The sequence below is a fragment of the Nansenia antarctica genome, assembly GCF_963989245.1.
Source record: "Nansenia antarctica genome assembly, chromosome: 9".
Lineage (NCBI taxonomy): Eukaryota > Metazoa > Chordata > Actinopteri > Argentiniformes > Microstomatidae > Nansenia > Nansenia antarctica.
In genome coordinates, this window is record NC_137679.1 from 32,025,492 (window position 1) to 32,052,510 (window position 27,019).

The 27,019-nt window shown below is 44.9% G+C and overlaps 1 protein-coding gene across 1 annotated transcript; it reads right to left on the bottom strand.

Moving 5' to 3' along the window:
• Positions 1 to 526: 526 nt before the first annotated feature.
• LOC308164727 (solute carrier organic anion transporter family member 3A1-like) lies at positions 527 to 25,037 on the bottom strand (the record flags this gene model as incomplete). Its single annotated transcript, XM_080538745.1, has 10 exons — positions 527 to 903; positions 1,704 to 1,768; positions 2,393 to 2,565; positions 3,040 to 3,175; positions 3,642 to 3,840; positions 4,626 to 4,790; positions 5,322 to 5,594; positions 6,070 to 6,168; positions 21,129 to 21,588; positions 24,882 to 25,037. The coding sequence occupies 10 exons, from the start codon at positions 25,035 to 25,037 to the stop codon at positions 527 to 529; spliced, it is 2,103 nt and encodes a 700-aa protein (XP_080394871.1).
• Between the last annotated feature and the right edge of the window lie 1,982 nt (positions 25,038 to 27,019).

Sequence of the window (27,019 nt, forward strand, 5' to 3'; positions counted from 1 at the left end):
CAGTCAAATGAAACTTACATTTAATGGCAGTTTCAACAATCCTGCCCTTTGATGGGGGATGAACTACAAAACAACCCAAACGAATTCGGGATTGAAGCCTGAAGATCATCTCTTGATGATGGTGGTCCTCCTCTTTTCACGTTCATTGCAAACTGTTGGAACTGAAACTGATATTTAATTCGAATATTTATTTTATCTGTGGAAAACTAACAGGCTGATTACGTGACCTAGTCCGTTATCACTCCTAATTTACATATCAGATGACAAAACCAAAGAATGCAGACAGACAATAATAATAATAACAACTCCATCTCATTAGACCCTCCCACATAAATCTGTTCAGATTCCTAGGGGTTTCCAACAGTCATCCGGGGCCTGAGGAGTCCATGACATGAACGACAACAACATGAATGACAACAGATCCACAGCGTGACAAAATAAAGATAGTCCTTCAAGTGAATTTGCATGTGGCAGAGCGATGACAGACAGACAGACAGACAGACAGTTCCTCTTGCCCCTTCTAACACTATAAAACAGACTCCATGTTATCGCACATCTCGCTGTCTTCCAGGTTGTATATAAACTTTGTCCTGTTCACTGGGTTCTGGGTGATCTCCTTGCCCAGGTTGTCAAGAGTCACGTTGGAGGCGAACAATTCGGTGGGCGTCAGGTACCCCTCGCTGTTCTTAATGTACTTCTTGTAGTTCTTCCTCAGACAGTGCCAGGTGGTGGTGTACATGATGAAAGCGGTGGACTTGAGGGCGATGGCGATACTCACATACAGGTGGCGGTAGGCCACGTTGTCGTACAGCATGCACGCGCCCTTCTCCCCGCACACGGTGCTCCAGAACAGGCAAGTGGAGTCGATGCCCATGCCAAAGATCAGGGGAGGGGGGATGAATCCTGGGAAGGAGAAAGTCAGAGGTCAGCCGCTGCCGAGGCTAGCATGGATGTCAATCGGTTTGAGTGTGCTCTGAACACCAGTGAGGGTTTGAGTGTGCTCTGAACACCAGTGAGGGTTTGAGTGTGCTCTGAACACCAGTGAGGGTTTGAGTGTGCTCTGAACACCAGTGAGGGTTTGAGTGTGCTCTGAACACCAGTGAGGGTTTGAGTGTGCTCTGAACACCAGTGAGGGTTTGAGTGTGCTCTGAACACCAGTGAGGGTTTGAGTGTGCTCTGAACACCAGTGAGGGTTTGAGTGTGCTCTGAACACCAGTGAGGTTTGAGTGTGCTCTGAACCCCAGTGAGGGTTTGAGTGTGCTCTGAACACCAGTGAGGGTTTGAGTGTGCTCTGAACACCAGTGAGGTTTGAGTGTGCTCTGAACCCCAGTGAGGGTTCTATTCAGCCGGCACAAAACAGACGCAAGTTCAAACACAGGCGTTGGCAATTTGTGTCCACGGTAAATAGGTGAAATTACCACAGTGCTTTGGCGCTGTCTTTGTCGGCACTCAGGTGGGTGGAGTAGCGGTAAAAGAGGCATGTTCACGACAAGGAGCAGGTCAAGTGCCATCAGTTGCACTGAAAAATTCCGGCCTTGAAAATAGCACTTTTGCTAGTTATGACATAACCCTTAGTAGCGCCACCATCATTGCCACTGCTAGCACCAGCGCCCCCCTCCAGCGTTTGCGTTTTGCGCTAAGACTATTTTTTACGCCATTAAAATAGAGCCCCAAATATAATATACAAAAGCTAGCAGTCTTACCTAGCAGTCGTAGCAGGAGGAACAGAACTCCCAGAGCGTACGATTTGAGCTCAGGACTCACGGTTCTGAAAAGCAGAGAAACAAATTTTTTCCACCTTTATATGTGTGTGTATGCATCACTTTATATATATATATATATATATATATATATATATATATATATATATATATATACAGGGTTCCCACACCTTCTGAAACATCAAATTCAAGCACCTTTCAAGGACTTTCAAGACTCAATTCCCTCAAATTCAAGGACCCGACACGGCATAGTTTGAGACAGACCTAGATGAGAATTTATATAATAGGAACTATCCGCTCACAGACAACAATTAAAAAGAGAGGCTTGAATGTGAACTAGATGATCTCTTGCCTTCTCTACCACAGCACGGCAAAACAATATGAGTGAAATATGTTTAAAGTTACTGTGTTAAGTTAAGCAATACAGAGACTTATCTACTAATAATTACGTAAAAAAACGTTACGTTTTTTTTAGAGAGAGAAAGGGGAATTCAAGCACTTTCAATGACCCATGTCTATTTTCAAAAACGTTTAAGGCCTTGATTTTTTTTCTTCTAAAATTCACAAACTTTCAAGGATTTCAAGGACTCGTGGGAACCCTGTATATATGTGTGTGTGTGTGTGTGTGTGTGTGTGTGTGTGTGTGTGGAATATAGGTTTGTGGAGGCTACCTGATGAGGATGATGACAGAGGGAGTCTGGGCCATGGCGCCGATCATACTGCACACACAGATGACACAGAGGAAGGTGAGGAAGGCCTGCTGGCAGCCCGGGCTGGGACACTTCCCTGGCAATGCCACCTGCTCCTCACTGGTACCGGAGATGCACAAACAGCTGGTCAAGTTCTGGTGGAGTGGAAGGAGGAGAGGTTTGTGTCTATATGACTCATATATACAGCAGAGAAGGACATCGTAAAAATGAATAAACAAAATACGTGTCAATTACTCATAATAACCTAGACTTTGATGTCTAATTCTGAGACTCATGACTCATACAGCCCGGACGTCTATATGACCTGCCGACGACGCTCTGAATCACACCCTGCCCAGAAACAACCCTGTGACCCTTCGTCCTGGGCACTCAATCTAAATCTCAGTCTAAATCTTAGAGGATCAGATGGAGGTATAAGCAACATGGAGGTAGCACCACATTGCCCTATGATGGGTGGATCCATACTGGATCTTGATGTTCTTACAGTATCCAGTTCTACAGGTGTCTCCGGGTCATAGTGGCTAGACTAGGGGCTTGTCTCTGGACACGGCTGTGACTGGGCCAGTTCAAACAGGTCCCATCCCCAGGGGGCGGTGCAGGGAACTCACAGCCTTGGTGCAGCCGGCGAAGCAGGCGGAGAGGTAGGTGACTCCGTTGGAGCCACACACGGGGCTCACCGAGGCCGTGTAGCAGTTGCAGTTGTTAATGCACGGCGACTCTGGTCTCTGCCAGGACCGGAGGGTTCTAGACACAAGGTCAAAGGTTACCTAGGTGCTTTGAGTCCTTGTACCATTATCAAAATATGTATATATATATGTACCAAACTATGTATGTATATGTACCATTACATATATAAAAAAACCTCCTGGCATTGGAGTTAGAGGTACATCTCTTGTCTTAGACATTTTGACCAAAAAAAGCAAAAAAAATAATTATTCCTTCTTCCAGCATTATGACTGCCAATGACCCCTGGCCCGAGCATAGATTACTTCTTCTTATGATGACTGATGGATAGATGATTCACTTACTTAGACAAATCTGTTGTAAGTAGCTTTGGAAAAAGGTGTCTGCTAAATGCTAAAAAATGTAGTAAATGTACATTGGCACCAACCGATGCCAAACATGGCCAAACACTTCAGCCAGGGTACCCAGAAACTCAGGCCGGACCATGGCTATATATACTAGACCTATCGCTGTGTGAAATACTTACTCGTTGCCGTAGGCGACGGTCACGCCGGCGACGGGCCCCGTGTCACAGCCGAGGAACAGGAAGGAGACGTAGCAGGCGGTGGAGATGAGGTTGACCACCATGGCCATGCGGATAGCCCCCAGCGCCGACAGGTTCAGCTTCTTGACCAGCAGGCCTCCCAGGAAGATCCCCAGACACGCGCACGGGATGGCCGTCATACCTGCAGCATAAAATGGACTGACTTATATAGCGCCTTTATCCAAAGCGCTTTACAATGGCCTCTCATTCACCCATTCACACACACATTCACACACCAATGGCAGCAAGCCGCCTGCCCGCTCACTGGGAGCAATTTGGGGTTCAGTGTCTTGCCCAAGGACACTTCGACATGTGGCCAGCCGGGGCTCGAACCGCTGATCTGCCAACCTTGCGATCATTAGACGGTGGCTCTACCTCCTGCGCCACAGCCGCCCCCCAGGATGCAGAGGGACAGGGGTTATGTAGGAGTGTGTGAACGATATGGATATATCCTTTAACTTTCACATGGGTTCAGGGGCCAATAACACTGTTATTATCAAAAAAGGCTTAAACATGGCACAGTTAGTTCCTGCTCCTGTGCTTAAAATGATCATCACACAAGTACCACATCCACTTGAATGAATATATATTAAAAAACTTTTTTTAATTTTAAGGCATTTTTTAGGACATTTCTGCTTTATTGGGATAGAGACGGTAGAGATTGACAGGAAGGATGGATGAGAGAGAGGGGGGATGACATGTTGTATGTGTTGTATGCGCATTAGTATGCTACGCCACTAAGCGCCCCCCCCCCAACCTCAACCTCACTTGACACAGAAACTGAGCCAGCCTTCATGTTGTTTCTGTGCAGAGAGCCCTACAACAGGAGGTCTAGGGCTGACTCACACACAACAGGAAAGGTCTAGTGATCCTATTACCTACAGCTGATTGCAGAAGACCAGCTCAGTTCATGGCATTCTCACCCACCTAGCAGCTGATTGGCCGAGGAGGTGGTGAGGTTGAACTGCTGCTCCAGGTACTTCCCCAGGAAGGCGGCGAAGCCGGCCACCACGGCGATCTCCATGCAGGCTGCCAGCGCGATGCAGGTGAACACTGGGTTAGATAGCAGGTGCTTTGTCACCCGTGGGATCACTGAGGACGTGAGGGGGGGGGGGGGGGGGGGGGGGTGGAGAGAGAGAGGACGAGAGGAGAGCAGATTATAAGGACAAAAAAAAAAAAAAAACACAACACTTCCTACAATTATCAAAGATTTCTCTTATTTCGCCTATTCTACTATGCCTTTTTCCGTCTCACCTACTTTGATTATTACTATTACGATACTGTCCTATTGTTTTCATGTATCAATTGGCCGTTTGTTGTAGCTGATTGCATTTACTACATACGTTTATTTATTATCTTCTCATGCCACTTAATGCTGCATTTTATTTACTTATTTATTTTATTTTACTTAATTTGTTGTGACCTTGACCTACATCGGGTGGTGGGAGGTTGGGTGGTTACATTTTTTATTTGGGGGGGGGGATAATGTACATTTACATGTTACAAACAATATACGAGGTTTATAACGTGAAATGTTTACAATAAAAAAAAAGAAGAAAAAGTATTATTTTGTCTCAAGCTGTGTCCTCCCCCTCCCCGGCCACGGGTCCCCCTGACTCTCACCTCTCAGGTGTTCACAGCAGGTGAGGCCGCTGTTAGCCTCGAAGCCGTGCATGACGCCGTTGCTGGGCTTGGCGCCCTCGTACTCCCCGGAGAGGGACGGGGGCAGCATGGCCTGCTCGCTCTCCCCGCCGCTGTCCACGTCCTGCTCACTCAGGGACTGGGGGAAGCCGAACATGAAGAGGGCCGAGACGAAGAGTAAGGCACCGCACAGGAGGAAACCCCCCCACCAGGCCCCGATCCAGCGAGGGTCGTCTGGGGTGATGTCCAGCTTACCTGGAGACGAGGAGAGGAGACACAGGCCTGGGAGTTACGTACAGGGAGAGAAGGGGGGTGGCAACAGAGAGAGACACACTCATGGCAGACACGGTATGTATCGGTGTTTCTAAGTCTAGTCTAATTTGGCCCGCCATAGTCTCATAACAAACCCAAAGTATTTTTAGTGCTGTTTTTTTTCTTCTTCTGTCCATCCACCACAAGTCTCACAACATCCTGTGGGAAACACTGATATATTGTCTATCAGGCCTGAAGACCAGGTGTCATAAGGTTTCATACTGTATGTGTTTGCATGTGTGTGACATACATGTGTTGACACAGGGGTTACTTTAAATCAGTACTACTTTGAATTTTGATAAAGGCCTACTTAAACTACTTAAAGAGTTGTATGGTGTCATACATAACTAAAGTAATACTGTACAATGGCCTGGTAGCATAACCACCTCTATAGAGGTGCAGAGTTGTTGCCACTCACTTGTGTCGATGAAGACCGCATCCACATAGACTTTGGTACAGAGAGACCCTAGGATGAACCCACAGGCTGGTCCAAACACTAAGGTGGAAAATAAAATACCTGAAACAAAACACAAACAAATCAAATCAGACTATTTATATATTGCCTTTCGTGTAAAATTGCAATGTGCTTAACAATATAATGAAAATACAACAATACAGTGAAAATAAATGGTGCAAAATTGTCACAAAATTGCAATACAAGGTGCTTAACAATTAATGAAAGTACAACAATACAACAATTACAAAACTGTAATATAAGGCAATGAGTAGTATAGAAAATAAGAGACATGGTAGAACACAGAGACCAGTGTAGCACAGTAAAAGAGGGTATATTAAAATAAGATGGAATCATCCAGGCAATCTGATCAAAACTTTTAAGTAAGTGAGATATTTAGAAAATAGCAACATGCCGTCATCCTGCTCTCAGCATCCTGCTCTCAGCTCTCATCAAGGACCCCAATTGAAATAAGCCAGTGGCTTTCTTGGGTTTTTATCCTGTTAGTTGACCATGTATGTAATATGTACTTTCATGTACTTACTTCTGCAAATCTTCTAATAAAGTTTTCAATCAAAAGCAACTGGAACAGACAAAATCACTACCCTTGCAGTACACACAGTCCACCACTAGAGTGCAGTATAACACTGCTTTCTCTCCACTCCCATTGGCCAAAACCTGTGTCTTTGCCAGTAAATGATGAGTAAGAGATTTCTCCTCAGTATAAAACATTTTCCCCGTAGCAATCAACAGCGCAATCAAGAATATATTGTGTGTAAGAGCAGAGTCATAGTGGATTTCACGAAGGCGCTGGAGGGGGGATTTCACATAAAACCTAAAATGACTGATTTATTCACCATTAATCCATACTTACTGAACAAGTGCCATTAGAACATTCATCTAAGGTTTCATTATCTATTATGACCATAAATTATCAATCAGGAAATGGGTTCCTCATGCAAAAGCAATCAGCCTAGAGGAGATGGAGGCGAGGGGGAAATGCTGAGGGATGCAGCCGTAGCTGGGAGGGGAGGGGGGGGGGCAGGGGGGAGGGCGGGGTAGGGGGGGATTGGGTCTGGCGCTTAGTGGTGATGTCCCAGTCCCAGCGCCTGACAGGCAGGGAGGGCCACAGCGCCCAGCGTTCCAATAAGCAGGGCTGAGTGGTTGCCGGCGGTGCCGGGCCCGGGTCTCTGAAACCAGGTTAGCCATGCTGCGTGAGGAGGGCAGCTGAGAGCTGGAGCTAGCAGCACCAACCAACCCCACCGCACCGGCTGGCTGACTGCCTTTAATAACCTGTAACAATGCCCTGAGCCAGGGAGAACAGGTTGGGGGAGGAGGGGAGGGGCTGCCAAAAGACCCCCACTGAGTAATTTCATCAACACCTGAACACTGGTGGGGCTAATCTGTTAGCCAGAGGGGCAGCGTGAGAGCAAGGAACAGCCTGGGGAAAATCTACTGGGATGGCTAAGGAGCTGACTGAGGGAGAAACACAGCAATAGGCAAGCATTAAGAAGCTATATCTTCTGAGGAGTAAATTGATATCTAAGCGGACATTGGACTTAAGAGAATAAGAGAATGTAATATCTTAATTTGAGTAGATTAGTGAACGCTTTGGGAACATACTATAAAAGTCAGTTGACCCAGTGAGCCAGTTCATTTGAATTCTCACTCAAGGACACTCTTGTTTTTTAAAACAAATATTGTTAGCCTCATAGCCTCATATTTTGGCCAAATTGAGATGTCTGCCTAACTCTACTCTCCTAACACTGCTGATTCACTGTGTATGATTGCCTATGCCATCATCTAATCAGAATGCTTGTTACATTGCATAATCACTATCTGCCCAAGTCATCTCTTTGACATAGGCATTTTTTACACTACAAAGATGGCTCGGCTGACCACAAGTGAAGCATGACTTAGTCAATTATGCTATGAGGCTATGTTTTTAGGGCATTTCTGCTTTATTGGAATAGAGACAGTAGAGATTGACAGGAAGGACGGGTGAGAGAGAGAGGGGGGATGACATGCAGGGTATGTTGATGGCCAGAATCAAACCAGGGACCTTGGTGGCATAGCACACTGCGCCTTAGCGTGCTACACCACCCCTAGCGTTCACATTGTTGCGTATCATTTACACAAACATTGAGGAAACTAAAGCTAGATAAATATTGTTTTTTTGGGGGGTTAGGGTTTATGTTTAAAAAAATAAATAAAAAAATCTCATTCAAATGAGTTGTAATACAAACAACAGTGGCTAAAAAGAACATACATAACATACATTAACAAAGTGATAGAAAAAGAGAATGTGCCCATTGAGTGAACGAAACAGTGAGTCAAATATAAAACCTTGGCAGGTTGAGTTACTCGTTTATAAGCCCCGTTATTGAACGAATAAGCCCGTCCTAAGTGTGTCCCTTACCCCGGCTTTTACAGACGGAATACTTTCTCTTCGCTCTGGGAGAAGCTTGCAGTACAGCTGTCCCCAGCTCACCCCCTATCTGACCCCTCCATCACCAGAGCAGATAATAAGCCTTTGAACAAAGCCATTGACGCATGGCGGGCAGGGCCAATGTCAGGAGACAGAAAAAGCCTGGTTACGCAGTGTAGTAAACTCTGTGCCAACCTTTTGAGTGGGTCTGCGCTGGCACTGACTGGCACAGCGCCAACCGATCGGATCTACATCACTCCCCCGATCCCCTGACTCTGCTTCCCCCCAGCACACGCACACACACACTCTCCCAACGTGGGCTGGAAGACTACTCAATATACCTACCCATCATCTCCTTTGCTCTAGTAAAGATATATTGGATTCACGCTACATAAGAGTTCAGGTCTTCATGAAGGAAATTCACACATCAACAGTTTTAGCCTCAAGCCAGCCACACTGTAGATGCATAGGACTCTGGGTTGTGAGGCATGGGGGATGGGCTGCTTTGTGAATCCATCTGCAGTCTCTAAATATGATGAAAATAAGATATTTTGCTCACACCAACATGCATATGGAGCTTTTTGTTGAATACATTTTTGATCCAGCATATATGGATTTCTAAATCCCTTCAATGTTGAACACTTAAACAGAAAAAAGGAAAAATGTCAATTTCAATTTCCTTTATTTCCAAACTCTTGCAAATGAACTGACTCCTGAAACACTGCCTCCCTCAGCTTCAAAGTAAAATAGCTGATAGTGTGAACAGTGATAAGCGTAATATAAAACAGAAAAGCCAGCAAGCAGCCTTTTCATTATTTGTGCAGTCGAGAGAGAGAGAGAAGCCTCATAATCCAACATGCAACAGCTGCAGAATGTCCATCATGGGAACACTGGAAGCCTGTCTGCTCCTCCATTGTTTGCTGCAAACAGTTGGTACATTTGAGTCCATTTCCTCAGAGACTGTGCTGCAGTGGACTCACGGCAACACTGCTCTAATGCCTGTTCCCACTGCCTGCAAAAGAGGATGAGTTCACTCACTGTCAGGGTGTACCGAGCACATACTGTACAGTACAGTTCGCCCTGATATACAGTACGGTGTGTGGGGAGGTTCTGGTTAGTATAAGGACATTGCAGTTTTGAATTCGGATCATAACGATGAAAATTAGGATAATCGTTTGATAATCTGTGATGGTTTTCCATTCCCCCCTTTTTTTTGGGGGGGGGGGTTGTTCGCATGAGCGAAAAGGAAAGATAAAAACCTGACACCTAAAGTAAATGCTTCCCCCCCCCCCACAAAAAAAAGGCCGGCTTTTACCAGTGCCGGTGCATTCACGCATGGCATTAGACCATGTAGCTGCCATCTCCTTCAACACATCTCTCTAATGTCCCTTTCTTCTCTCTTTCTCTCACTCTCTCTCTCTCTCTCTCTCTCTTGCGATGCAGCTTCTGAAATAGGGCACTCTGGGCTCCAGTCGGCTGGAGACACAGGCCCATAACACGGCTCATGAAGGATCTTCAATGACCTTGCATTGTTCCTCATGCATGAAATAGATTGCTTTTGTTTCTAATAAAACCCTCTTGACAATTTTTTGGTTAATACCATGCAGCTCTCAGGGGTACTGCTGCAGAGCGAGTAAAAAAAAAAAAAAAAAAGAAGCTAGAAGATAGAAGAACGCATAATGTAAAGCAGACAATTAGAGCAACCGTTGTGCTGCGTGGCGTTATTCGAATGAGAATGTCTCGTGCTTAAAGGGCCTTTCTGCTAAATGAGACCCTAAAGACGACGTTGAGGCTAATCTTGAGAAGAATTCGAGAGACCTTCTCCCAGAGATTCGTTGACAACAGCGGCGGGGACTTAGTGCTCCACAGACTGAGATGTCGACGTAAAACTCACTAGCTGTCTGGCCGAACCCAAGCGAGGCGTGCTGAAATGACAGGTAGGGATACTGCACTCAAGCTGATGGCTCGCAGAGTGAACTTGACAGCTTCACGGCGCGTGGAGATCCTATAGAGGCCGGTGGCTACAATAGCAGATTAGAACCAGAATCACAGTGCGGTCTGACAGGATGAATAACAAGGGGCGGGAAAAAGGTCGAAAGGACCCCCAGCTCAGTCAGGACAGACACTGAGACATGTCACCGCCGTTTGAGGCAGGCCACGGCGGGTTACTGTATACGTACTGTAACGCAGGCCTTGGGAAGACTCCCAACCGCAGAGGTTGTATTCTGAAACCTTGCATTACTACAAAAGATTAACTGCAAGACAGAATCCTCTGTGTCAGCCTAGCGATAAAAGCTAATCATGCTTAGTCTACAAAAATAAAATAAAAAAAAGAAGATGAACAAACAACTCACACTGTGGCGAGAGCTCGGAGAAAATAACGTTGCCTTGTTGTTATTATAGCGCGGCCCTTTACAATGAGCACACCCCCCCCCCCCCCCCCCCCCCCCACAAGTGAATGCGGCAGTGCCGCGGCAAGGTCACAGGAGGCGGGGGAGGGGGGGGGTCTTTTTTACCTGGTTACATCACCGATGCATGAATAATTGCCTGCTCTGGCTGCAGTGTGGCACAACTTAATCACCGGCTTTTTGTGTCTTGGCAACGCCGGTCCCAGAAGACGCACAAATAAAAGGCCCAGGGACGGACGTGAATGGAGGGGCAGGGCTGCTGAATCAGCAGGGGGCCACAACCAACCTTTGCTGTCCTACATGAGAAGGGCCCATAACTCTCCGGCTCAGGAGTGAAAACATTTCACTGCGGGTGGACACCGGACTCGGAGCACACACACAGCAGTATATAACGCACATTAGTAGAACGAATGGGATGGCCGATGCAGGGTGAAAACATAGTCATCCTAACAGAGTTAGTTCAGAGAGAGAGAGATTCGGCCTGAGGGCACTGGCTTTCACGACAAACACGCAACTCAACCACGGTGGTGTCGTAAACGCTCTCTACAGCACAGGGGGGAATTGAGTCAAATTGATGCGTTTTGAGTGTCGTTGAATAACCTCGTTAGGCTGTGGTAGTACCGCTGTGGCATTGAAGAGCAGCATGTTCCATGTGTAACAAATCAAAATGTGCATTTTGCAAACATTTGTTCAGTTCGTTTACGGGATAAAAATGAGGCTGAAAAAGACATGTTGGGTTTCCATTGCGTTCAGGTGGACATACTGTGTGGGTTAAGTGATACATCCACCAGAGATACAGTAGATGGCTCTTAGCTGAGCGTATCATTCAAGCACACGACATGAATCAATAATTCAATTCCAATCCTGTAGGTTGCATTTTATTTAACAGGCTTATAAGCTAGTTGGCCTTTGCGGCAGGAAGCCATTTCCATTTCTAACAGGCGATCCAAACTGTTTGGGGAAACATGTTAAACAAAATTAGAGATATGAAAATCGAAATCCTAAAGGTTAAACTGCGTAAAACACATGCACATGCACGCACACACACACACGCAAGCACGCACACACACACACACACACACACACACACACACACACACACACACACACACACACACACACACACTCTCACACACACACATATTTGCACTCATTCACACTCACACACACACACACACATACACACACACACACACACAAACACACTCACACACACACACACACACACACACACACACACACACACATTTGCACGCATTCACACTCACACTCACACTCACACACACTCACCCACACACACACACACACACACACACAGGGCCGTTTCGGAGATATGCGAGGCCCTGTGCGAAGTCAGATTTGCGAGGCCTTTTATAATGATGTAGGCTACTATTATAACCGCGCGACACGCACGCACCGATATATTGCAAGAAATGCGCTCACATGCTGTGCTGATAGACAATAGAATATCTACTTATTTAGATAGTTTACAACCATGTTTGTTTCATTTCAAACCTTTTATACTCGTAAAGGATTAGGATTTAGGATAAAGCAGTCATCATACCCAACATTAAATACGCACAAGCCATTATTGACATGAATAGAGATGTTACTCACCACCATGTAGGCCTATCCTTTATGTTGAAAAGCTTACAGCAAAAGCAAAAAGACATGTCCCGTTTTTGAGAGTACACAACCCAGTGAGCAATAGACGTCTTTTCAACCTCGCGTCTACAATATAAACCAATATAAACCAGCTATATTACGGCTATATTTTCTACTTATCTTAAATGCATGAAAACCGTTATTAAACCCCTCTAAACTGTCAGAATACGTCCCAGACGTCATGTAGTATGAGATTCCATGTAGTCTAGCATAGTTATTCATGCGGAAGTGGTGGTTTAAATTGCGTCTATACGTCGCTGTCCTTTAACCCAGATAAATGCGGTCTGTGTCTAAACCTGTTTTAGTCTAGCAGCACGTTGAGTTTAAATTAATACCCTAAACGCCTGTAGATTGTCAAAATATGTACCAGACCGTCATTTAGTCTGAGATTCCATGTAGTCTAGCATAGTTATCCTAGCAGAAGTGGTGGTTTAAATTGCGTCTATACGTTGCTGTCCTTTAACCCAGATAAATGCGGTCTGTGTCTAAACCTGTTTTAGTCTAGCAGCACGTTGAGTTTAAATTAATACCCTAAACGCCTGTAGATTGTCAAAATATGTACCAGACCGTCATTTAGTCTGAGATTCCATGTAGTCTAGCATAGTTATTCATGCAGAAGAGGTGGTTTAAATTGCGTCTATACATCGCTGTCCTTTAACCCAGATAAATGCGGTCTGTGTCTAAACCTGTTTTAGTCTAGCAGCACGTTGAGTTTAAATTAATACCCTAAACGCCTGTAGATTGTCAAAATATGTACCAGACCGTCATTTAGTCTGAGATTCCATGTAGTCTAGCATAGTTATTCATGCAGAAGAGGTGGTTTAAATTGCGTCTATACATCGCTGTCCTTTAACCCAGCTAAATGCGGTCTGTGTCTAAACATATTTTCTACTTATCTTAAATGCATTAAAATTCAGTAGGCTATAACAGGTCAAAACAACTAGACCAATACAAAACTAAAGAACAACCAAAAAAACATATTTTCCCCCAAAATAAAATGTGACAACAATCAATTTCATTAATGGGAGACCCTAATAAAATCATATCCTCAAATAATATCTTAAGAAAGCCTTCTTATCTTTGTTGGTTTATTATGTTTAGTTGAGTGTCTGTTTCAAATATTTTGTCCAACAATAGCCTACTGACTTTACTGAATTAGGCTGTGCCTGTCATGACACATATTGGTCATGAAGTGTTGCCAATGTAATGAATACAATATTGTTAATTTCAATGTTTGTAATTGGTCACTTTCAATTTATAAGAGTGTCATATATATATACCGGTAGATACATTGAAATCGTAAAATTAAATTAAATAAATGTCCCTCCTGTCATATGACGTCGAGTAAACATGACAAGTGCTTTGCAGCTTCACGGTTCACCCAATGAACAACCTGCATCATCTAATCAAATCAAAATGCCGCTTGGAGCCATGCGTTATGCAACACGATTGGCTGTTTCATATGGAAGTCCCACCCATTTCAGATGTTCTGTCTATTTCATTGGTTGTTCGGCGAGACGTTTAAATTAAAAAATCGACCGGTCGAGTTGAGCAGAGAGACAAGGGCAGACAGTTTGAAGAAGTGAAGTGCGCAAGGAGTTGGTTACCTGGTTACCGAAAGAGAAATAATTATATAGACTCGACAGTTGAATTTCAGGTAGGTGGTGAAAATGTGATTATCCAGCGCTGATTATCTACCTACGTGGTAGACTAACTGTTTATAACAAGCGCTCGTTTGTTAGATACGTTTTTGTGCAACTGACTTGTGTTTATGTTCTCCGCACACGCTAGACAACGCAGAACGGGCCCCAGGCAGAACGGGAGTGCTGGCTACAGAAAGAATAACCCAACCTAAATGTTGTCTCCCTAACTGTTAATAAATACTATTATGTTGTATGTAATGTTCATATTTCATTGTTAATATTTAATATTTAATATTCTTATTTCCTTATTTATATTTCGTATTTACTATTTCCCTAAATAAATACATGTTCCTATTCATATTTCCTTGTCATAATTTACTTATTACTCATGAACATTTTATTTGTCTACTTATACTAAGTGTTTAAACATCTAGGCTATAACAAAGCTAAATTGATGTGAAATTGGAAATTGAAAGGTCTGTTTAAACTGCATTTCAACAGCTATATATAGTCTGCCGTTGAAATGCCTATAGAAACAGTCGTTTCAATTTCACCTCCATTTGGCTTTGTTTTAGCCTAGACGTTTAAACACCGGTGTTTCAATGTCTAGGTTATAATTAAGCAGAATTTAGGCTAAATTGGACATTGAAACAAAGTCTATGTTTAGACGTTGAAATGCCGTTGAAACATAGAAAGGGAAACAACGTCTATGTTTCAACGGCATTTCAACGTCTAAACATAGACGTTTTTTAAATATCAAAAATGGCCGATATTTAGCCTCGATTTGGCCTAGACGTCTACGGGCCATTTAGACGTTGTTTAGACGTCTAATCAACGTAAAATTGCTCACTGGGAAGCCACTTTCTTTCTATTTTTTCCCCATTTGGTAGTTTTCTGAGAAATAAAGTTTCACTAAAGTTTCTGTTCTCATTATTTTTAGGATAACTAAATCCAGGTTTCATCTTTGGGGGACCTCTTCTAATGATCACTTCTGTAACTGTAGAGTCCATATGTACCGGCCAATTTACCAGGATCATCATACATGACATATCTGACACCGTAGGCTCGTCTTGCATTCCATCACTCTCAGCCCTGCTGCTGCTGCTCTGAGTAGCTCCATCTTCCGCCTCCGTGTCCTCTACTTCGCCACTCCTGACCATCATCACCTGGGGCTGGGCAGCCCCACTGCTGCCGGTGTAGCTGTTGTCCTCCTCCACCTCCGAGACATCATCTTTGCCTCTCAGGGGGGTGCTGTGCCGTGCTACTACTAGCATTGCTAGTGCTAGCAGTAACGTTAGCTTCTTCGGTGCTAACGGGAGCCTCACTTGTTTTTAGAAATGTTTCGAACGAACCTCTAAGCGAGGCCCTGAAGCCTTCCTTTCTTTTATTTTTATTTATTTTTTCAGCACCCGATTAACATTTTCTTCCTCGGTCTCGTTCCCTTTGCATTTTGTCCGTTGCACTAAGCAGTCACTATGCACAACAAGTGTCAACGCACGCCCAAAATTCACGTTTCACGTAAGGTGTCATAGGGGGAAATTACTTTTTTCTGTTGCTAAGAATCTCCCTGTCCTACAGGTATGCTAGATTTTAGATATATGATTGACTATGATTATCACATGTGTGAACATTTAGAATTTTTTATTTTTTTTTATTTTTTACCCTGCCTCACGCAAGGCCCTCCAAAGCGCGAGGCCCTGTGCCACCGCCCCAGCTAGCCCCCCCTTAAAGCGGCCCTGCACACACACACACACACACACACACACACACACACACACACGCCTGCACACAAAGACATTTTGTGTAGTCATTTTACACGCCAATGAGAGCATTTACAGGTATACTACCTCCAGCACCTGCACGCCCGGCCTACAGCACGCTGGAATGAATTTGCACTTTTTTTCAACACCTCTATTTCTCTCCTATTGAGAACAAGAAAATGTCTCCTCAACGGTGCTTCCTGTAGTATTGTAACGATCCTGTATGAGGCCCCGTTAACAGCTCCTCCAAGGGAGTTAACTCTCTTGGTCTAATGGTTAGCGCGGCCGTCGGTTATGTGGGAGGTCGGGGTTCGACTCCCGCATGGGGCGAGTTACACTAGAAGATTCCCGTTCGCTACACTGGTGTCAGAAAGTTGGGATGGAAGGAAGGCCATCGGAGAGGCGTGTCCACGTGAGGGACTTGACATAGTGAAGCGTGAGGGCACGCTCTCCCGAATGGTGAGGATAGTGTAACGATCCTGTATGAGGCCCCGTTAACAGCTCCTCCAAGGGAGTTAACTCTCTTGGTCTAATGGTTAGCGCGGCCGTCGGTTATGTGGGAGGTCGGGGTTCGACTCCCGCATGGGGCGAGTTACACTAGAAGATTCCCGTTCGCTACAGTATGTTATTCATAAATCCTTATTCATAAAATGAGATGAAACATAGATGGAACGTTACAACAATACCCTGTGAACGTGGCGCTCCCCTGTCTGCCAGACAGAAGAAGGGTTACAGGGGTCTGTAGCTTTCATATTTAATCGTTCGGGTACATGTTAGCTAAACAACTCGTAACTCTTCCTCTCTGTCACGTCCCATTATTCAGAGGACTCAACAGTGGCGCCGCAACTTTGCACGTCCTCTGCCCTCTCGTAACGACGCCTCCAACGGCAGACGGGAGCAGAGTAGTAGATACCGTGGCACCCGGCACACAGAGTTGTTACCGAGCCACGGCGGAGGACGGCGGGCCGCTGGCAGCAGCATTGTGGGAGGTTACCATGGCAATAAACATGCCTAGAGACTTATAAAGAAAAAAAAAGAAAAGAAAAAGAGAGACAGATGGAAGAAAAGAAAGAATAATAGACTATCTATTACTGTCAAGTGTCAGGCCTTTAGGGCTGTGGTGAAAGGATGTGTTTCTCCACTGAGCTGGTAAGACAATGCTACAGTCAGGCCAGACGGGGCAAGACCAAAGAGGAGGAGAACGATAATGTAATGAAGAAGTAAGTGAAGTCAGCTGCCTCCATTTACATGCAGAGTGCATGGTGGCATAATAAGTATTCTGAAAACGCAGGGTGCATTTCATGAATATGATTTTACAGTGGTAAAATTGTTTTATTTAGCTTAAGTATCGATCGCGTTGGTGCATTTGCCGAGGTTTTGTCGAACGGCCAAGACCTCCACTCTACGTCCCAAAGAGGAGGAACAACCTGTACCTGCTGTGGGTGATCCTTGTGTCGTGAGTAATGACAACCACAGGTACCGCTCAGCTGCACCACTCTCTCTCGTAACCCCGTTTGTAAAACAAACACTTTGTTCAATTCATCATATGAACCCTAGGCACAATAACTACTAGATAATGCTAGACATCTGGAGTGAGATGGCCCCAAGCCAGAACAGTGGAGGGGAGAGACTGGTATCGGCAAGGCCTCTCTCCTCCCTCCCTCCCTCCCTCCCCCCTCCCTCCATCCTCCTTCTCTCCCTCCCTCCCTCCCCCCTCCCTCCCTCCCTCCCTCTTTCCCCCCTCCCTCCCTCCTCCCTGTCTCCCTCCCTCCCTCCTCCACTCATAGTCCCCAGAACAGATAGGCGTGTATGTACAGATGCTGTTGCTCTGACCTGTAGCGGAAAGGTTACAGATAACTGGCAGACAGGGAGAGATCCTGGCAGAGTGGAGCCCCATTATAGGGAATGTATACACACACACACAGCAACACACACACACACACACACACACACACAGCAACACGCACACACACACACACACACACACACACACACACAAACGCACACACGCACACATACACATGCACACACCCACCCACCACCCACCCACACACACAACACACTTTACACACACACATACGGAAGGCTATCCAAACTACGGTGAAGGGCAGACAAACAGTTGGGTGTTGGGTGTGTTTTTCTTCTCCATGCAGGAGCAGGCAATGAATCCTAGGGAGTCACAACCAGGACATCTCAATAACTGTCACTTTGAGAACACTGCAACAACTGGGCCTTCTTCTCTCTGGTCTCTCTACCTCCATACCATAAAAATGACTAATATTCAGAATCTCCTATATTCACACTGAACTGTATTAATAATTCAAGTATGTTTAAGAATTGTATTGCACCACTTTAAGGCTGATAGGATGTATTACTGTATGGACAGGGAGGATGGCAGATACAAGTGGGTCTGTACTCTTTGTGGGGAATAACTCATAAATAATGTTGGTGTGAAATGTCACTCTCAAATGTCACACACTAAGATATTTATAGTAAAAGAATAATTAGTTTGGAAAAAAAGCATCTCTGACCCCCCTACATCAAAGACAAACACGCAGGCTTATTTTTCCTGGATAGTAAGACAACCCAAGACAAGAGCCTGCGGATTAGAACATTAAAACCTGGTGGTTATGTCTGTGCAGCCTCTGACCTTGTGAGAATAACTTCCATAAAGATGACAATATTTCACTGCTCCAAAGCTAGCCAGGAGACGGCGTTATCACACGCTGGCATTTTTGATCCCCGACATTCAGGAGAGCACAACCTCTCCCTCCTCTTTGTAGTGTAAGGTCAAGGGGGTTTGTGTAGGGGGTGACAACTACCCCTCTGTGGTTTCTCTCTGAAGGCAGGCTCTGTGTTAGATGGTGATGGACAGAGAGCTATCTGTGTGAACCAGACTGTCACCGTGGACTGTCTCTCATCCACACCTAGAGAGAGGAGGGGAGAGAGGGGGGGGGAGAGAGAGAGAGAGAAAGAAAGAGAGAGAGAGAGGCCGTTGTCTGTCCCCTGTCACTGTTTCCTATCTGTCACCTAGGCCCAGGCTTTGTCATGTGACCCATCAAAGCGGGCCGGTCCCAGAGAGACCAGACTCCACAACACTGACCAAGCAAAGCCGGCATATTCCATGGAGGGGGAGAGAGACAGTAGTTTTCTCTTTCCCAGGTCTGCCACTGAAATTCAGGGGCTCTTGAGGAGCTTGCAGATCGGTTTGTCCTAGAGCCATATACACATATGCCAATATATATATATATCTTACAATATCTTTCATTCTATATGCTGCTCTCATCCATCATCATAAACATTTATGTATATCTAATATGTACTGTATGTGGTATATGATATTTAGGCCAAAACATTATTTTAAGAAGGTGACGATACTTTGAGCTGCAACGTTTGCAGGAAAAGTGCTATACATATAAAGGTTACTATTATTATTATTATTATTATTATTATTATTATTATATATACACACATATATACCACATACAGTACATTAGATATATATAAATGTTTGTGATGATGGATGAGAGTAGCATGTTGTATGGGAGGGTACGGCCTGTATGCTCAAGTCCTATAAAAAGTGTGCATATCACTGTAATGGATTTTGTGTAAAAAAAAAAGAAAGAAAATAATTGGATTGTACATTGTGTCAAAAAGAACTGCTGGCCTCCATCAAAAATAAAAATTTAAAAATTTAAAACGAATTATAGTATATATATTGTATTGTATTGTGTACTGAAAACATTACATTATTATGATTTTTTCATTATTCATAACAAGGCATGCTTGCAATTCACTTTAGTTCAGTCAATGTCAGCTCAAGCTACAGTACAGTGTACTGTTCTGTACAACATGCTGTAAATGTCGAGGGCTTTCCGTGTGTGTGTGTGTGTGTGTGTGTGTGTGTGTGTGTGTGTGGGTGTCGTGCAGCAACAACATCTACATACATACTTCCAGTCCAGAGATATAAAGGAACAACAGTAAGACAAACATTTAGGGTAGGCCTACTGTATATGCACATATGCATATGTAGTAATAAACATGTTATTACATAATGATTGAGTAGTTATTATTTTGTTAATCATGTACATGATTACAGGACCCCGGCCGCCAAGACAAACAGACTGAAGAACTGCTTCTACCACAGGGCCGTCCAGGCCCTGAACACAGCAAAGACCTAAGTTCTGGGCCCTGGACAGTCTGGACGGATTGTATGGCAGCTGCTGGACTGAAAAAATCAGGTGTAGTGCTGAGGCACAAACATGTACATTTCAAGCCTGCAAACTGTGACACTTTAAATAACGTGAAAAAATACTATTGTGCAATATGACAACCCTAGTTGACTATCTGTGCAGTATAGTACAGTGGATTGCGTACATAGCCTTTATTTATGTAAACCAGCTCCTTACCTTCTTGTGATTTTATTCTTTTTCTAAAAGTGTTTTTTTTCTTTTTTCTTTCCTAACACCAGGGGAGCCACCCCTCCTAAATTTCGTTGTTTGGTACCTGTACTGTAGCAATGACAATAAAGTCCATTCATTCATTCATGTTAAAGTTAAATGTTTCTGTTGCAACACAATTGTACTTGCGGACTGACATCGCAGTGTTGCGATAGCAACCAGCTCATGTAAGGTGTTACCAGAAGGGGAGTGTCAACTTTGACCTTAATAACAACAGTCTATTCCCACCCCTTCAGCAGCGCTACTGTGTCAGGGTGAAGTCAGTTTGGGACTGGGCAGACAGACCAGATGAATGTCATTAAGCCTACAGGGAAACCGTGGCCAAAACGAGTCACCCCATTAACCTTGGTCATTGGAGTCTGGGGGAGATGCGTGTTAAACATGATTTGATAACGGATCCATTATTCAATGGGCTTAATCCAAGAGGAAGTACAGCGATATTTTGGGGGTCACAGACGAGCACTGGCTCGGGCATAAGGTCACCGGTTGTTGCTCATGACAAAAGGACCTCATTACCCTTGTTGTCTCCGATAACGATCTCCGATCATAATCCTCTCTGATCATCAAACCTCTACAAGCGCGTTTAGGTTTCAAAGCTAATCTCAGAGCGAACACTGAAATAACAACAACGACACATACCGTACGTGCCCCATACTCACCTATATACAAAGAGGAGTCTTTCCTCTTGACGTGGTCGTCGATGTAGGACACCCCCAGAGGCTGGACCGGCGTGGCTCCGATCCCCAGCAGGACCTGGGCTCCGATGAGCAGCAGATACATCATGTTGGTGTTGGACTTATTCCCACACAGAAAGCCTGAGTCTCTGCTCTCAGTCCTGGAGATGTTGGAGCACACGTCCCGGCCGTCCTCCGCGTGCCACGAGTCCCCCGAGTCGTACTCGTACTGGTGGGTCAGGAACTCCGGCAGGGCCGACAGCAGGGCCCCCAGCGCCATGACGATGCCGCCGCAGCCGATCAGCCGCGGCCGGTGGGCCTTGGCGCCGAAGTAGCTGACGAACAGGATGAGGGCCAGGTTGCCAATCTCGAAGCTGCTGGCGATGACGCCCACGTCGGCGCTCTGGAGGTTGAAGCGCCGCTCCAGCGTGGTCAGAACGCTCACCTGGAACACACACACAGGGTTACTACAAGTTTCAACAAGTCAAATTTAAGACCTTTTTAGACCTTTTTTAGACCTCTTTGAATAGAATTTTAGACTTATCGCGACACCATATGATAGCTTTTTGTCATCCTCGAGGTGATGAAATTAGAGATTTCACTGCGATACAGACAAAAAAGGAAGCTAATTGGCATTTTTTTGGTTCCAGCTTGATTAATTTCCGTGTACCGGTAAATAGAGGTGGTCAGACTGATTTACTTGCAGGATCTCATTTTTAAGACCTAGCACCTCATTTTTAGACCGAATATATATATATATTTTTTTTTACCTTTTTAGGCCTTATGAGTTGGATTGCTGGATTTTAGACTTTAAGGCTTTTCAAGACCAGCTCGGGAACCCTGCACACAGGGAACCGCTGTGGTCTCCGTGCTAACACGCTCTGTGTATTGCACTAGGGCTGATTGGTCTATTACACTACCGTTCTGCTTTCTACAACAAGGCTAGAACACACACACGCAGGAAAAATGGTAAATGGTAAATGGACTGCACTTATTCCTAAGCGCCTCTCTTTCACCCATTCACACACACATTCACGCACCATTGACGGCAAGCTACCATGCAAGGCGCCGGCCCGCTCATTGGGAGTAATTTGGGGTTCGGTGTCTTGCCCAAGGACACCTCGACACATGGACAGGAGGAGCCAGGGATCGAACCACAGCCTTGCGATCATTAGACGCCGGCTCTACCTCCTGGGCCACAACTGCCCCAACACGCTCTGTGTACACTAGGGCGGAATGGTCTATTACACCACTGTTCTACTGTCAACTAAATTAATCCAAACATTCTGTTCAGAATTTCAAGTTAATTCTGTAATTGTGCTAACAGCTCTAATGGAGAGGAGTTGGGTTTCAGTCTTGAATTGTATTACATTTACATTTACATTTTTGGCATTAGCAGATGCCTTTATCCAAAGTGACTTACAGCAAACATTTGTCTAAAGTAAGTGAATCATCTATACATCAGTCATCATAAGAAAAAAAATCTATGCTAGGGCCAGGGGCTATTGGCAGTCACAATGCTAGGATTACTTTTTTTGTTTTTAATGATTATTATTTACAGTAGAGAAACTGTACAGGGAGGTAGTGGGGGGTGAAGAGGTCTTTTGGAGGGACAGTCAAAATGTAGCCTGAAGAGATGGGTCTTCAGTCTACGGGAGAAGATTAATCCAAACGTTCTGTTCAGAATTTCCAGATAATTCTAGAATTGTTCTAACAGCTCTAATGGATAGAAGCTGGGTTTCAGTCTACCGTAATTCAAATTCTTCTAATATCAAGTCGAGGGCAAGAAAGTGACACTAGAAATGTGCCTAGATCCTAATGTAAAAATGTGATCGCGTCAGTCGTTTTAACCTCTATTTGATGTGTTTACCACCTCAAACATAGCCTTTCAATTCTGGCACTTGAAATGGGTCCTCAAATCTCCCAGGCTCCTAGCCCCGTTTCCGAGGCCCAGCTCGTTGGAACATGGCTGTCCATGGCCAGCGACCCTGGAATGTGAAGAGAGAGGCTGGAAACATCACCATCTGTCTCCCTCCCCTCCTCAGAGCCCATGCCAAGAGCTCAGACCTGTTGAAGGCATAGCTGGGGTGCTCTGTAGGGAGGCAGGGCCGCATCCAGATTTTCTGCCCCCTCTCCCCCCTCCACCGAAGCTAAAGCAGCCTGCCTGATGCCAAGCAGCGAGAGAGTGTGAAGCCCAATCGACCGGCACCAGGGCTTTTCCTTGTCCTGTAATCTACACTGGTATCCTCCTCTAGAACTGTCGCTTGTTACAAAACATCCAATCTATCCTTTTCTTTTCCCTTAATGCAAGCGGCACCAAGTTCCCTTTGATGATATTTTACATCACCAACTTGTCGTTTGAACTTGTCCGTCCTGTAATGCAAGGCCTATAACACATGTAGCCTACGCCATGTGTTATGAAACTGCTACGATAACGAATTAGCCTACAGTATGGATAAAAGGCCCATTCAACACAGGAATAAAAACCGGCGGCGTTGTCATTCCATAACAAAGCCATGCAGCAATGCAACCTGTGGTACTCTCTATTGTAGAGGTACAGTGATAAACACCTATAATGATGTTGGCCTAGGGGCTCCTCAGGCTGTACTGCCTCAGCAGTCTGCTCTGCCGTTCGTTTGCTGGGCTACCAAGAAATCTGTCTAGACAGCACTTCACACAGCTAATTTAGAGGCACTAGGAGCTACCCACATTAGCATGAAGGGGGCCAGCGAAGCCGCCATTGCATACCAAAATAGGATGATGATGACAGGCATGGGAGAGTTGTGTTGCAGCCGTGGAACAGTAACCTATTTCTGTAACATACATAGAACAGTGTATAGTATGTGGGGCTGCTGTAGGGTACACATCTATAGAAGAAAAAATGTGTTTTATTTTCATTTAAATGCAGCCTTGGAATAATAACCTACTTCTGCAATATCCATCAGGATGGACAGGGATGGAGATGGACGGTTCACTACTAGAATATCATGTCATATCATATTGCATCACCTGCATTTTAGTACACTGACAGTGTTGTTATTATTATTATTATTATTTTATTTTGTTGGTCTGTTAGGCCTACCCCAACAGTGACATCAGTAGTAGCCTGTTTGCAGCCTGTGTATCACATTGATATAGGCCTACGGAGCAGTTTCATAATGAACAGGTTTACGTGTAGATGAACGATTCTGATGAGGCCATAACCACTGTGTAATTGCTGCAGTGGCGAATAACGGTCCTGGCAAACGGCAAAAGCTTCGGATGTGTTTTGAAGGTGTATATCTGGGGCCTATAGCATTTTCATTTGCTGCATTTCATTGGGCCATCAAAATACGCATTTCTATAGAGACGAGATATACCGGCAAAGAGAGCGTGTGTGACTGTTGTGACGTGTGCCTTCTGTCGTGATGCCTATTGAACTGGTGCATAGTCTAGTGGCCTAATGCGTATGCTATAAATCAATGGATAGTGAAAATCCTCAGGGGTGATTGTAACGGTAAGGCGCACTAATATGATTACCGGGGAATAATGATCAACAAAAACGCCGCACCGCACATAACATCGTTACGCATCACGTAATGAATGACAGTCTGGTGAAGTCCGTTGCACTTGACCTGATGCCACTTATTACCCCCCACCCCCCCCAAAACAAACCAAAAATACATCCTAGGTTCATGTTGAAAAACAATATTCTGCATCAGTAGAAAGGTTAGGTCCGTCGTTCGATGAATAACTTACCAGATACGCTCCAACCGTGCCCTGCGCCAACATAAGCGCACATTCCGACACTAGGAATATTTTAATGTTCGAAAAACAGGAATACTTTTTCTGGTTATCATCGTGTTCGGGGTCTTCGGTACTCCTCTCTGTACATATCTGATTTTTCACCTGCATCCTTTTGAGACGATTTCACGCTCCTAGAAACTAGACGGATCCAGTCCGATGATGACCATTGGCAACGGGAGATAACCTAGACTGCGGGAGGTGCGAAGCTTTGTCACTAGCCGGTCTCGCTGGTTAACACTGCTTATGTCCACACAGCATAAAACATAGTCTGTCAAAGACAATAAAAGGATCTGATGCCGGTGTTGAGCTGGATCCAGACGGCTTCTATTAAACATTTCTAGCGCATCGATTTAAGTGTAACATAAATGAACGCCCCCGACAAGACGCAGCGTTGAAGGACATTGTTCTCCCCTGACCATTATTACTGACCGCGACGGTTATTCTCAGGTCCTTTTTTCGTTGACTCGGATATACAATCGCAATCCTTGTGTCCATATCATGCGGTTTGAACGTGTGTTCTTCCCAGAGACCATGCGTGTGGAGCGTTACTACGTATACTCTCAGTGGAGCTGTGTAACCTGCACCAAAATACCACCCTCCCTCTCTCTCTCTCTCTCTCTCTCTCTCTCTCTCTCTCTCTCTCTCTCTCTCTCTCTCTCTCTCTCTCTCTCTCTCTCTCTCTCTCTCTCTCTCTCTCTCTCTCTCTCTCTCTCTCTCTCTCTCTCTCTCTCTCTCTCTCTCTCTCTCTCACACACACACACACACACACACACACACACACACACACACACACACACACACACACACACACACACACACACACACATTCTCTCCCTCCCTCCCTCTCTTCTTGAAGGTTATGTGTGTCCATTGTAGCATATCAGAAACTATACAAGATATCTGGTGGATTATGATCGATATTTCACCTGCATCTTCAAACACACAGTAACATAGGCTACATATTATGTATTTACATGTATGCTCATAATATGCAGTACATGAGCATATTATAAGCAACTGGCTACAGCATGCTGTACCTCTTGTACTGCACTTGTACACTTGCACTTGCACGCACACGCACACACACACACACACACACACACACACACACACACACACACACACACACACACAGACACACACCCACACACACACACACACACACACACACACACATAAACTCTCTCATACACATACACACACACACACACACACACACATGTGTGAGTGTGTGTGCTTGTGCATTTGTGTGTGTGAGTGTGTGCATGTGCATTTGTGTGTGTGTGCGTGTGTGTGTGTGTTAGCCTCATATCAATCTATGTGACCAGGCCTAACCCTTTCATTACAGTGCTCCAGTGCTTTTCCCCTTACAGAGAACAGTTAAAGGCACAGTGGCGCGCCAATACCTTACTGTAACCTCCTGTTGCCATGGCACAGTAAGTAGCTTTCAGGCGTGTCAGGCTGTATTTTTAGAACATAAATAAGATAAATAAGATACATGTTAATGGGCCAGGGCTCTAAAAGATAGCAATTGTCTTTTATCTATATTTCAGGTGTCACTTTCCTTGAGGACAGAATTCAAGACTATACAAATGTGGTAACACACAAGATAAGGCTTGAGTAGCTACAGATACACTATAGTGTTGGGGAAGCTACTGTGTAAATGTATTTAACTGTATTAAATGTATTTAACTGTATTACCAATTACATTACAAGGAAACAGGTTGAGTTACACTAACTCACTAACCCACCCTGGGTACGAACACTTTGCCCGGCTGCCCTCGAACAGGCGGTACAGGACCATGTTCGCAAGGACAAACAGACTGAAGCTCAGCTTCTACCCCAGGGCCATCCAGGCCCTGAACACAGCAAAGACCTAGGTTCTGGGCCCTGGACAGTCTGGACGGATTCATGGCAGCTGCTGGATTGAAAAAATCAGGTGTAGTGCTGAAGCACAAATGTGTACATTTCAAGCCTGCAAACTGCGACACTTTAAATGAATGTGCAATAACACTATGTGCAATATGACAACCCTAGGGTACATAAGGTTGCAGAGAAATAGGAAATGTTAGAATAGGTATAGCATAGCA